Source organism: Photinus pyralis, unplaced genomic scaffold (genome assembly GCF_008802855.1).
Source record: "Photinus pyralis isolate 1611_PpyrPB1 unplaced genomic scaffold, Ppyr1.3 Ppyr1.4_LG7, whole genome shotgun sequence".
In the NCBI taxonomy this organism is placed as follows: Eukaryota; Metazoa; Arthropoda; class Insecta; order Coleoptera; family Lampyridae; genus Photinus; species Photinus pyralis.
In genome coordinates this window covers 11,845,779-11,860,457 of record NW_022170738.1, presented here as the reverse complement: position 1 = coordinate 11,860,457, position 14,679 = coordinate 11,845,779, and the positions used below count along the sequence as shown (strand labels likewise).

At 37.1% G+C, this 14,679-nt stretch overlaps 1 protein-coding gene across 2 annotated transcripts in view; it reads left to right on the top strand.

Moving 5' to 3' along the window:
- Window positions 1-14,679, top strand: part of LOC116175840 (death-associated protein kinase related-like) — a 78,010-nt gene extending 63,331 nt beyond the window's left edge. Inside the window, exons 2-5 of one of the 2 annotated variants that reach the window (XM_031494167.1) lie at window positions 10,428-10,888; window positions 12,627-12,873; window positions 12,928-13,157; window positions 14,527-14,679. In XM_031494167.1, coding sequence (XP_031350027.1) covers window positions 10,428-10,888; window positions 12,627-12,873; window positions 12,928-13,157; window positions 14,527-14,558 — 970 coding nt within the window. In that variant the 3' untranslated portion in view covers window positions 14,559-14,679. Of the gene's footprint in view, window positions 1-10,427; window positions 10,889-12,626; window positions 12,874-12,927; window positions 13,408-14,526 lie in introns of those variants that run through there. The other variant, XM_031494166.1, reaches the window with a different exon arrangement.

Genomic DNA, 14,679 nt, shown 5'->3' with positions numbered 1-14,679 from the left:
TTTTATCTAGATATTAAAACAAGTGAAGGTACCTCTTCCCCCTTTCTCCATATCCCAGCATAATTAAAATTTCAGTACGCTGCTTATTCGGATAAACGAGCCCTTCAAAAGCATTTTTCACTCACATATGGATGTCAATCAATGTAAATTAGTAACTTTGTACTTCAAGTTCACATTACTACCTTGACAGTTCTAAAGCGCTTTCAATTGTTTCAATATCTATATTGTATATGACCATACAACGATCATGACACAATTTGTCTATATCAAAAAAGTTGGTATAAAATCTTGTCACTTATAATTGCACAAGAGGTTTGTATTTTACCGAGTAAATTTGGGTTGTTTAGGTAATGAAAATCTGTTGCCTAGCAATTAGACGAGAAAAACTGTCAACTAATAAAAATGCGACACCGCAGGTGGAGCATTTTTAGGTTGACAGTTTTTCGAGTTCAATTGCTAAAAGGAAACAGATTTGAATTGCAACAACCCAAATTTACTCGGTTTAAATACAAACCTCGAGTGTAATTCGGCAGGACAATTTAACGAACAAGAAATTCACCATATTAATCAATTATTGACAGACGTCAAACTAGTCATATGGGAAAGGATAATGCGATAATTGGTTCGAAAATGAATAAGTGAAAAAACCACTAATGCATTTGTCGCTGGAAAAGTTGCAGGTAACTTTTGCCGCTGTCAAAGTGACAATTTCACTGCGGCTTATGCGATTTTTTATACATGAGTTGAATTGTCATTAAAAAACTTTTATTTGAAAATGTATTTTATAAAATGGAAATTTACATAGACATCCTTTTCGGACACCCTGTATATGTTATTTATTGAGCCCATTTCAACAAAAATATTTTTAATTTTCTTCAACTCTCGGTTAGGTTAAGGGTCACTTCTTTGTTTCAAATGGGATGCCCTTACTTTCTCATCATTTTTGAAACTTTGAAGTAAATTTGATATGAAAGATCATAAGCCTAAATCGAACGGCTTTTTAATTATTGTTTTTCTTCATAATTATAGAGGGTATCCCAAATTCAAGGGTGACTATTGGGATCTCGGAAACCGTGAGAGATACGAAGTCGGTTAAATGAAGTTATTTTTGTGGTCGACTCTGCTTAGAAGGTAAAGGATTCCCAATACTATACAGGCTGTTCGAAATGAAGTGGGCACTACTGTTAACTTTTTTAGTTGTAGAGTTAGAAAGACGGTTAAATTATCAAATTGTGTATTTTTTTCTACTGAAATTACAAAACAAATCGCATTTTTCGCATAATAAAAAAAACTATATCGAACACTGTGTATATTATTACATGAGTAATAATAATATTTGATTGTAGCCGGCCCGTGTGGCGCAGTTCAGTTGAAGCTGGACTGTGGTGCTAGGGTCCCTGGTTCGAATCCGGGTTCGGGCATGGATATTTGTAAATGTATAGTGGGTTGGGTTGGTAGAGCAGCCTTGGCTGAAACCCCGCCCACTCAAAAATAAAGGCAAAATAAATAAATAAATAAATATGCTTACAAACACAATGTAAATAAACAAAATAAAACAAGAAAACTCTAAATAATTAACTCAAATGAAGCGAATCACATGTTTACCGACTTAATTTGAAACATACTGTATATACCGGGGGAAAAAATCCAAATTCGCTCATTTCTTTTGTATTTTTTGTGGACTGTGTTTATTATTTTTCCAAAAAAGAACACTTTCTCATTCCAACTTTTTTCTCCTCAATAAACTGCCATGGTTAAATGCTAAGTTCGACGTTTCGGTATTTTAGGGCCATCATCAATTTTATTTTTTTGAATACGGATCTTTTTTGATTTTAGATTTTGAAAAAGTACATACTTATATAATGTGAAAAAGTACAGATTCCACTGGAAGTAGGTAAAAATCTAACATAGAATCTTGTAAGATATTCAAATGGAAAACTCTCCGCTTCAATGAATTTTGCATAAATCCTCAGAGTTGACGTTGTAGTGGGGGTGTTCGTGAAGAAATAAATCAAAATAACCTTGTTCTTCTCTTGTTTTGGCATGTAAATTATCAGAACAGGTGTCATTTAAGCCTTGAAATTTTGCAAGAAATGTTTCATGGCTCGATGGAACAGACATTTTTACTATCTTTTGGTGAAAAATGACACGGGTTCAAAATAGCAATTTTTCATAAGGTATTACTGCCTCTGTCATGAATACTAAAATTAGCTGACATAAAGTAGGCATGAAAATGAAGGTGTCATGATTATTTCGGGTAAAAGATATTAAGCGAGTTTCAATGGCCACCTTCGAATTTGGGACATCCGCTACAGTGTTAAAGTGCATACTCAATTTCGCAGTTTCGAACGTTTCGAACACTTCTTTAAACTGAGAAATATGGGTAGTTTGTGTTTACCGTCTTTAAATTGAATGGGTTATAGGGAAATAAATGAATGTATCGAAATAAATTCCCCTTATGTGACCGTTTTAATTCCGTCCGTCCGTCTATCTGTTTGTCTGTTTCTAATCTAACTCGAGAATGGAAAGAGACAGCGATGTCAAACCTTGGCCAATCGATTTCTACGACTTCAACGATCAGTGCTATTGAAATGAGCCGGATTAAAATTCTGGTTTCCGAATGTGAGTCGAGTGTCAAAAAATTCCTCTACTGAAAATCGTATATTTTTTTTGTTTGCGAAATTTGACAAGAATTCTTGAGCACATTCTTTACATTTTTTGAATATTTGTTACATACAGGATGAACATTTTGTGTGAAACACTGAATATATCTTCAAAATGACATTTTTTTCAAGAAGCTTTTGATTTTATTTTTAACTATTAGTTTTCATTATACATATTCTTAAATAGTACATTGTGTTGGTTGTTTTGAAGAAACAGTTTTCCAGAGAAAATTTTCACCCTGTACCTATATTAGATAAGGTCTTTCTCATATTTAAGCAAATCCTGAAAATCTCCAATAATTACAAAACCTTTCGGTTTAGTTCTTAATTGCAGGGGCGGACTGGGTAACTGCGGGCCAGGTGGAATTGCATAGGTTACGGGCCATTAAAGTATTAGTGTAGTAATGTGGCGGGGGGGGGGGGAGTAGCTCTGAGGTGCACCACAAAAATAGTAACAAAATATACAATCCACACGAGGTACGTCGCCTCATTGTATTTCAGCACTTTCATGCTATGACAAAAAATGATAAATTCATTGTAAAACACTTCAATTAATACAGAATTTTTTAACAACCTAACATCAACCCCAATTAGAGAAACGTTTTAATAATTTATTAATAGTGCAAGAAACTAAATACAGCACATACTTATAAATTTCCAACGGGCCATTATGATCCACAGGGTTATACACTGCCTTTTTTTGAGCCCCGAAAAAAACATTGTCTCAGATCGACCCGGAAAAAAAATTTTCTTATAGAATGTGGCCTGTAGAATCCATAATTTCAAACAGTTCCAAGATTGGGCTACTAGTTCAAAAGTTACAGCCCTTTGAATTTTTTTTCGAAATTGGTTTCTAGTCTATAACTTTTGATTGAGAAGTCTGATCGAAAAAGTACGAATTGTTTGGATTCTACGCACCAAAATTAATAAGAAAAAGTGTTTTCCCGAGAAATTTTGGTGTAGTCGATTTTTGGTAAAAAAGGAAGGTTATACACTGCCTTTTTTTGAACCCCGAAAAAAAAATTGTTTCAGATCGACCCGGAAAAATTTTTTTTTATAGAATGTGGCCTGTAGAATCCATAATTTCAAACAGTTCCAAGATTAGGCTACTAGTTCAAAAGTTACAGCCCTTTGAATTTTTTTTCGAAATTGGTTTCTAGTCATAACTTTTGATTGAGAAGTCTGATCGAATAAGTACGAATTGATTTCGAGTGGAAGCATTATATCACGTACCAATCATTAATAATGAAACTTCCAGTGAAAACCTACCCCTCAATCAACAATTGTCACAGAAATCAAGTGAAGTGAAGTCTGTGTTTTAGTAAGACAGAAGTGAAATTTTTTTAATACAGGTTACAATGGCATTGTCGATTTTGTTGATAAAAATTTTCGGACGGGGATGGCTCCAGTCAGAAAGTATACCTGTAATAAGGTAAGGGTGAACGGTTCGTGACTCGCAGAGCCATTCGAAATTAATGTCCCATTGACAACCGGAACGATTGTGGCACCACGTTTTAGTTGTACGTGTATATAAAAACGATTCATTAATTACATCTTCGCGATTATGCAACGTAAGTAAGTCGTTATTGTAATGAAAATGTCATTTTGGTCCTTCGAGCCAATTCTGGTCGGAGTGTGGGGTTTTTTCTGGCCCGTGGGTTGTTAACCGTGTCAATACGCCTCGTTTTTATTATATACCGACTAAATTTAGCGTTTCGCCGTTATATTTATTTATTCACCCTAATCAGTCTGTTGAACAACGCTCACGCCGGTCTCCGTAAATTGAACGTAGGCCCGTGTACGTAACGGGAAGTTGTAAAAGCTCTATCCGTTTCGGAAAAGCGTGGACAATTTGATTAAGACGACGGCGTCTCGCTTTACATAACCTCAATAAATTACGAAATTAAAAACGTCGTGTTCAACACGCACTCTACTCAGACGAGCAACTTAATCAAAGTGGGCCCAAAATTGATTTAGCGGCCGCGTGGGCGGACGGCGCCGACAGGCGAGTGAATGGGCGCATCTGCGTCTAGACGGAGACGCCCGTCGTCGTTAGTACGAGTAGTTGCATTCACGAGATCCGCGCATTCTTGGCAAGCGTCCCGACGCCGAAGGAATGCGCTGGCAGAGACGAAATATTTCGGTCGGAAACACAAAAAAAATGGGCGATTTCCATATTTGGTGGAATTTCGCATTTGTCGGGGCGAGTCAATGCTAAGGTCATAAAGTCATTGTCACCGTAATTGCTTTTTAACAAAGCCAATGCTAACACGATCGTACAATTCTAACGCCCGTTATTAAAGCATTAAAACAAAGACCATAAAAAACAATAAATTATGTCATGTACGCGTTTCGTCGTTTTATTCCCAACAATAACATTTATGGAAACGGTCTTACGTGAGATGGTGCTTAATAGTTATAAGGCAAAGAAGAAGAAATAGGCACATCAACGGGAAATGATTAATACATTATAGAAATTTATCGTTCCAGTTTCCATAATCTCTCGCAATAACGGTTATGGGAGCAGAGCAGAAGAAATGCAAACGCGGAAGCCGCGTTGACACGTCCAGTTCCGGCAAAACAAAAATAAGATCGGGGCGGCGGCGGTTGGGTCATCGAGGTTCAAAACGTGACTCACGGTCCACCCCGTAAAGCGGGTTAATTGGCGATGAAACTGGGAAAAGAGAAAGCGCGTCGTCCGAAACGAGCGTGGGTTCAAAATTCGTGCGGAAAAAAAAACGCACCATTCAGGTTAAGTTGGCTGCGGACGGTGTGAAATTCATAGATATGGAATAATTAATGAAGCCCAACCCATGCGCGAGTAAATAAGCTAATAACGAGAGGTGGTGAGAGTTGGACATATGTCAATTGCGATAAACGTCCGTTACGCAATTCGGGAGATTTCAAAATTCGATCTTAGGCCTTGCTTTCTACGGTCACCTGGGTGTTTCAAGTTTATGGCAGCCAAAATTTATGGGTAATATTAAACACTTTCACTGGATTTCGCCTAGTGGTTTATCGCTATTTCATAGAAATAATAGTCTTCGTTATGACTTATACGTTTTTATCTGGGCACTGAATGGTTCGGTTGGAAAATGAGAAAACTCGATTTCTTTGTGCAGAGAGATCAACGTGCGACGTGTGTGGCAAAATTAATTATTGTAAACATACAGGAAAATTGTAAATATTTGGTTTAAACTTTAAAGAAGGCCTTGATGTTAGTGACAAATGGGCGAAGATAAAATTAGGTCCTACAAAGAAAATTTCCAAGACTGATACGTAATTTGCCAGTAGATGCTTGTTTATGAATGATATTTTTAGGCATTAAGATAAACTAACAAATTCCAAAGACAAAAATTGGGATAAACAGAAGGCCGACGGTGCGCAGTTTATAATAATCTCAATTTTTCCTGTGTTGACTGCGAAAGATGTTTCCCTCTTCCTCTTATAGCCTGTATCAGGGTTTTTTCTATTTTTAATAGAGGTATGTAATGTAATGTTCTTCACAATATCATTGAACACCTTAGTCAGAGATTCAGGAATGTGGCCAACTTCAAGTATACTCAGTTTTTTTTAAACGGAGGGGCCAGCCTTATACACTGCATGCGAGAATAGGGCATATTATGGGCATTCTAGTAAGATACAAATTTGGTTAAGTGGGATAAAAGTTGAGCAATCAAAGGTTTAAGAAGATGGCGTTTTTTGGTTTTTAAATATTTTGAAAAAGGTTTTGGACTATTTTTCTATAGCGTTAATATTTTGACCTATAGCGAAACCAATGACATATCTCCACAACAAATTTTAATGCTTTTTAAGGCTAATTTTTTTAATCCGACGTTTCGTTATTGTGGAACCATCATCAACTTAATTTTTTTAAATACGGCTCTAATATTCGATTCTTCTACCCCTTTTTATTATGAATTCAATGATTTAATTGCGATTGCGCTTTTTTTAAAGTTGTTGTGGAGGAGTGTCATTGGCGAAGTCAAATATTAACACCAGAAAAAAATAGTTCGTGAAATCGAAAAATCCGATTTTTTCAAACTATCTCAAAAACTAACACATTTTTCGGGGATTTCTAAACCTTATCTTTTTAGATCATTTTACCAAATTTGTGTGTTTGTGTTTTGAGAGTGGACATTCTCTTAAAAAAGGGCTCTAAAAGATCGTTTACAATGATTCCACCGTATGCATACGGTGGTCTACCACAGGCTTCCTTTTTTGTATTTTTGTTTGAAACATACCGTTATTCCTGCAAATTTGACGTTTAAACATTATCATAATAAAAACAAAAGAATAACATCAAGCGAATTAATTTTTTTATCAATTAGCTACAAGAAGTAACTAAAACATGGAATATCTCGGAAACCGTTTGAAGCAGCTTTTGACATTTTGTATCAAATTAAAGGACTGGGAAAAAGGAAAACAAGGGTGAAAATCAAAATGGGGGGGGGGGGGGCCATTTGAAAAAATGGAGTTATGGATATTTAAAAGTGTAAAAGTTGAGAGCTTTAAAAAAGTGACGTAGTTTCACTTTTTTAGACTGTTACGCATACCATAAGAAAATTCGATCTTTCTTTAATAAATCAGTGAAAACTGTGTTGCAATATCGTTTCCGAATAATAAATTTTTAAAATGACCCCTGCAAATTCAATTTTTGACATAAAAACTTGAATATCGACGAAGCCCTTGGAGCAAAGGGTCAACTATGGAGTATCGCTGTACTCCAAATTCGACGTAGAATCCGAAAATGTAGAAAAAATAGAGAGTCCCTATTTAAAATAACAAAGTTGATGGCTACTGCCGGTATTTCCGGAAGTGACGCCATTTTGAAAATATATTAGTTCAATTCATCATGTGCCAAAACTCTTAAAGAACTTATCAGTTTATTTTCATTTTCAAAGGTTTTCCATATCTTTCTAACTGACGCTCGTCAAGAATGACCCTGTATAGGGTGGCGCATTTTAAACGAAACGTCAAATGTCAAAAAAATGGATAGTAAAAGAAGTTCAAACAAAAAATATTTCGTTTAAAACGCATGCCTCTAAAAGTTTCAAAATTTACATTTTTTTGTATTTTTTCTTAACAACCACGGAATCAAAATTTACTTTGGAAAATTTGGAAAAGAATGCATGACTATACCTTCGGCTGGAAATGATGCATTACCATTAGGTTGGTATTAACAGGGAGAATGTAGTGGCGTACGTTTCTGGTGGAGGTGAAAAAGCAAGTGATAAAAGAATACGGTGGCGACCCTCATGTTGTGAAGGTTTTTTTTTGAACGTACGCATTTTTTGATATGGTATATACATTTGTTTTACTTTTAATTGACTGTTCGCTGTTTTCTATTCGCGAGTTGGACTAAGCCCACAATTTCAAAATGGCCGTCGTTTCTGGATCTGGAGATTTCTTATGAGTTATGCTACAAGCCTACAACCACTTCAAACGAAAGGTTCCTTTTCATACTCTGTACGAAATTTACGTTGAACTCTTGTTGCTGACTTTGTTTTCATCCAAAACACGCAACCAGCACGTTCAGGCCCTGTGAAATCCAGGAGGCTCGAAGGGAACAGTGAAAGATATATGGAGAAAAGAGGCGTAAATGAAGAACGTGTGGAAGAGGGACGAGAAATGTCTCTTTCAGTGTGGGGACATGAAGTAAAGGTGAAAGATGCTTGAGGAGATAGGTGTTAAGAGCAGGTGGAAGAACGTCATAGAGTATGAAACTTGAAAGCAGTAGCAAATTCTTTAAATAAAAACCAAATATGAATAATGTGGATGTTGGGGGGGGGGGGGGCCCCTCTAGAGAAGATGTGATCAAAACCCCACAAACCACACCCTATTGGCCGTTGTGTTCTGAAAACACCATGACCTTTTTGCCCAGACGGAGGTACTGGTACCTCACTTATTCTTTTGTGTGAACTCATGAAGTCCACGCAAAAGACACAATATCTCTTCCTACTGATCACGTGTAGATCTTACGTAACTGAAACACCTCGAAAAGGGGGTCTCATTCATAGAAACCATGAGCCACGCTGAACATATAAGGACTTAATTACGCTCCTTGTACACATTTCAGATCTAAGGCAAGATGTCAACGTAACTGTAAACACTTGATAGCTCCGAGATTTTTTCTCGAATCGCGATTGTTGCGCTAACGTCATGTTTAACAATAGAAGAACGTCTCCCATACGTTACAAACGATACCGCGTCGCTATAATAATAATAATAAAACGATCGGTAGAGTAAAAAATTGACGAGCGTGTACAATTTGTATAAATGACACTTAACGAATCGTTGTATTAAAAGCTTTTTAATTGACCGTAAAGAAAACAATTGTCATTTACGACGACGGTTAAAGTGTTAACGATCTTTGATGCGCGAGACGATTCCGAAAACGCAATCCTCACAATTCGATTGGGGGGAGGGCCGCGAAATTGAATGCGTTGATTGGAAAAGTTACGTAATGGCATTGTAAATCATAAGCAATCGGATGAAGATTGAAGAGATGCCCGGTGTGAATAGAGTAATTAGTAGGCTTCGATTAAAAATAGATTACATTGTGTTGTCCATCTTCGGGCATGCTTGTAACGATTGAGATGTCCTTCGGTGTTGCGAAAATCGGATATCCTTAGCGGGCGAAACGCGAATGACCCTAAAGTGACCTACCGCCGCGTCCGTGAGAAGATGTACGAGAGGATTTTTCTAAAATGCCCTCGACCATATGGCGAAGAGATCGAGCAAAAATCCGTCCGCTCGTTGCGATTGATTTATTTTCATCCAGATGCATTTTACTTACTCATCCATTCGAACTTAGACCGGTACGAGGCATACCAAAGTCATGATGCGCGAAAAATTACAAATTCAACTTCGAAACTAAAAACGTGAATCACTTGCGCTTTTTTGCTCATCAATTTACTCGCTCGAACACATGAGAGCGTTGCTGTAGTATTTTTATACCAGATGCTGCATTGTGCTTGTTTCAAGATGGCACATTTTTTGGAACGACCTCGTATATCTACCTTGTGCTGTTATTTGACATCGAATCACTGGATATAAGAATATATGTCAAGATGGCGGCCATTTTTTTCCAAGTTCCACCAATGCGACAAAGTGCGATTTTTGAGGGGTTAGTAAGGACCCTATTGTGTACTCATTTCCGCAGAGATCACTTTGTTACTAATTTTTTCTACCTCACTTGTATAAACCTGCCTAGATTGACCAGCCTATCATGGTTCTCTTTGCGAGTACCCTTCTTCAACAAGTCTAATTCGACAAGGTACGGAATTTGAACTAGTCAGCTTCCAAAGTTTACCTCCATATAAACTTACCCAAAAGATAAACTCCAATTAAAATCGATGATCTGCCGTAACGAATTTCGTCAATGACATGTAAGTGAAAGTAAAGTGCTGCCCCTTTCAAACACGTGTGCAAATTAAATAAAAATTACCTTACGAATTCAATTAATTGACATACGATCCGTTTCTTCACAGATCATCTCGTACGAAGGAATTATGTAACGCGATTGCATGTCCCCATCGCCGCACGTAACTGTGATCATTTTCACATATTTACGCTAAATCCTCGTTATTGTTTCGCGTTACGATTATTTCCTGGTTGTGCAAAGCTGAACTCAATAGATTGGAACTAATTAGGACTATACTCCTTTTTTCCGTAATGAATTATGCAAAGAGAACGTTGAATTGTATAATAATCATGTCATTTAACCTTGATACTGTTAATTAATCGTGCTTATTGTTTCAGGGGTAAATTTGCCGCGGTGCGAAGGGCCAATCACAGGGCGACGGGCGTGTCGTACGCGGCGAAATTTATCAAAAAACGACGCCGAGCCACCGACATAACTAAGGAGATATACCACGAAATTGCCGTACTTTTGCAGTGCGAGTCGAGCGGACGAGTGGTACGACTACACGAGGTATACGAAACGACTTTCGACATGGTTTTAATATTGGAACTGGCCGCCGGCGGCGAGCTTCAGCGAATTTTGGAGGGCGACGAATGCCTAGGCGAACTCGAAGCGAAGAGGGCGATGCGACAGATACTCGAAGGCCTCTCGTATCTGCACGAAAGAAACATTGCACATCTGGACCTGAAGCCACAAAATCTACTGTTAACCGTTGAGAATAGCTGCGAGGATATCAAATTGTGTGATTTCGGCATTTCCAGGGTATTAGAGAAGGGAGTTGAAGTTAGAGAAATATTAGGTAAAAGAGTTAAACAATAAACAATAGCTATATAAAGTGGTCCCAAAAAGTAAGGATTAACCCAATCTAAATACAAATGGCCTGGACCTGCTCTTACATAACTAACTTGAATGCTCACGAATTCAGAATATCCAATATAATGTCAAACTTATTTGAAAAATCTATAATTTCATACCTTTACTATTATAATTCCACTGAATCTTGTATGTGGATGAGCAGAGAACCCTTCTTCTTTTCTCTTGATATTGTGGATCTTACTGTCAAAACTTGATCAGTGTAAAGAGGAAAATTACCATATTTTTCATTGTAACAGCATAATAAAACCAACAATCTTTATCTCTGGGTTCTCCAAGGGCATGTCATAGTTTCTACTGTTTCCGCTGTTTCTGTGTTTGTAGTTTTTATGGTTTCCACAGTTTCTATGGGTCTTAGAGCTTCCCTTGTTTCACAGTTTCTGTACTTCCATAGTTTCTATAGTCTCTATAGTTCCCATAGTCCCTACCAGCATAGTAGTGTATATTAGCTGCACTGTGGTGCTAAGGGTCCCTGGTTCGAATTCAGGTTCGGGCATGGATATTTGTAAATGTAGAGTGGGTTGGGTTGGTAGAGCAGCCTTGGCTGAAACCCCGCCCACTCAAAAATAAAGGCAAAAATAAATAAACAAATATCTCTATCTACAGTTCTCAGTTCTACTGTTTTTACAGTGTCTATAGTTGTTCTTATTTGGTAGTTTCTGAATACAGCACTATGGTTGTAGTACCTACCATAGTCGTTTCATATTTGAATAGTATCATAGTAATAGATGGCTAGTTCCATAGTTATTTGCAACATGGAGAGATTCTTCATAAACTTAGGGACTGAAGCCGCACAGATGTGGAATAGCTTTGTCAGGGTAGTCCCAACTGTCAACAATAAAAACAAAAATTATTTAATGAATAATGACGATCAAGGACTACTGGGATGTTCTAAACTAGTAAAATTTAAGTTATATAAGAGCAATTAAAGGTAGCCCACTCAAGTGATTGGTATACAGAGTGTTGTAAATATGATGTAAATACGGAAGTAGCTAATTCGTTGACTTTTGTCTGACTAAAACTTAATATAAACATAAATCTGTAAACGCTTCATTACTGATCTACAGGGTGTCAAGATTTTTTAAGTTTTCTCTTTCTATCTTCTTCAGTTGTTGAGATATTTTACTCAAATTTGTAATATAAGTTACGCTGAGTCATGTCAATGGTAGTGAGAATTCTCTACCCTTGAACTTTTTTTTGGTGCGCCAGGGGTGGATTGTAAAATAAGAATTTGATTTTCTGATTTACGGTTATCAATAAAACAATAAAAATCAATTTTCAGTCGTTAGCTAAATGAAAGTATAATTTTCAAAATGGTCCAGTAGGCCCTGACTTTATTTAATCTCTTGTTTTTATTAGTTTTGACAGTTGGAATTTGAAATTGTTTATAAATTAAAGGTTTGAATTGTCAAATGTACAGTTAAAGTATAACATCCTGTAAATGTAGATAGGTAACAAAGCGTTTGTGGACCTGTGTCAACTTTTAGTCGTAAAATAAGCAAAAGAATTAGCCTATCATATTTGGGAACACTCTGTATATGTACCAATAGGATGTGTTAGCATTAATGTAACCAATAACAGCCAAAAGTCTTTATGTGGCTATTTCTTTTTTTTTACACTAACCCCAAGATGCTGTTCGAATCATATTAACACCCCTGTTACAGGTACAACAGATTATGTAGCTCCAGAAGTATTAAGTTACGAACCAATCACATTAGCAACCGATATATGGTCAATAGGAGTGTTAGCCTACGTTCTACTTACCGGATATTCACCGTTTGGTGCTTCGGACAAACAGCAAACCTTCCTAAACATCTCAAAATGTGCCTTATCCTTCGATGCGGACCTTTTTGAAGACATTTCCAGTACCGCAATTGACTTTATAACCACAGCTTTGGTCGTAGACCCCAGGTACGTACGTCTCACGACAATCAGTCTCGAGTTACTCACGGCGGTTCATTTCAGAAAGCGACCCACAGTAGAACAATTGCTAGATCATCCCTGGATTTCTTTCAAATCGATTATATTCCCGCAAATCACCAAAAAGACACCCGAAATCCTTAGTGTAACGCCGAAATCTACGCCTTTAAGTCAACGTAAAACGCTTCCCTGTGTTACTTCGGACACTCCGAAATCGCAGCGTAAAACCTACAGCACGGACAATCTAAACGGCGCGTACACAGAGACGCCGACCCGTACGTACAATGTATCGACAAACTGTTTGTGTCCACAATGCGGGACGACCTGCAGACATTTGCCTCACGCGCCTGTGTCAAAAACGCCTATCACTGTGGATCGTGGCATTCTATGCTAGCATCTAACGACAAACTGGTGTTGCATTTCGTAACAGCTTTGGGGCAGACTTTGTGAATTGTGATCGTTAAAGTCTACTGTGTTTTACTTTTTCGGTATTAGGGAAAATTTAGATGGAAACGGCTGAGACAAGTGTAACATATCTCACTTGCGCGTTATGCAGGCGCAAGTGTGTAAATTTAAGAATTTTTTTTTAGTTTGAAAGACCAGTGATTGAACGAGAAAATACCACACTTGTGTTGATTGTCTGTGTTTCGTCTTAACTTATCTTTAGAATGGAAATCCTTAAGTGACCTAAAAAGTGCCTAAATTAAAACACTACTCGATTCTTTGTATATTATGCCTCTCTCAGGTTTGTAAGATACTTGTCGTGGTTCATTTAAAAGTAATAGATATTTAATGGCCTGTTAAAAATTTCTGTTTTCATTACATTTAGAACTTCTTATGTATAAATAGTGTTCAAACGAAATTAAATAAAATATTTTCCATAAAGTAGCTTGTATGTTGCATTTTGTTTTGCTTTGCCAACAGTGCTGTCCACATCATCATCATCGACACCTTGTGCATGATTTTCAACTAATGGGTGACAAAGGTTTTCTTGAAACACATTTGCGAATGCATGCAGATAATAACAAAATAGGTATGTGAGTGATTACTGCCTCCCATGGAGCTGTTGACAACTGCAATCATTTGACAAAGGTCTGAACAGTTCATATAAATGTATGGGCAGAATGAACATACCTGGTAGGGCAGAATCCCATTTCTGTTGATATGAGAGGGAGTGCGAGACTTTCCCCAACAGGACTCTCTGCCATGTTTCTGGAGTTTCGCAGAGCCTGGGTTACCTTTTACAAACTCGTTTGCTTTTAGTTTGTCATTCAGTTGCGTGGGTTTTAAAAACAAGAAGGGGGCACTTTTATGGAAGCGGTTTAATATGGTAAATTGCTGCAAGTTTGAATTCGTTGTTTGCATGTCATGTCGATGTCGTCCTTGTATCATGTTCAAATTCTGGATATTTTTTCAAAATTGGAAAAGGCATAGCAAAATCCCTTAGTCCCATCTTTATGTGTGAGTGTGTGTGTCTTGATTGTTTAAAAACAAATACAAAGAAGCCCATGTTAATTTTGTAACTATTAAGGGTGGAGTAGTTCTCAAAAGAAAAATATTGTACTGAGTATCTTCTTTGTTTTTGTCTCGTTTACCACCCACGTACGATGGCGGCTAAGTTTTAACAACACTTTTTATTTGCAGATATCAACCTGAGTTTATCTGAAGCGATGTGACATTAATCAGTCATTTCCAAAGTATGTTTCTACATTGGAAGAACCTGATGAGACTGTAAAAGGAAACCAAAAATCAAGTATTTGATACACATGTTTTTTAAGTTATCTAATAAACACAATT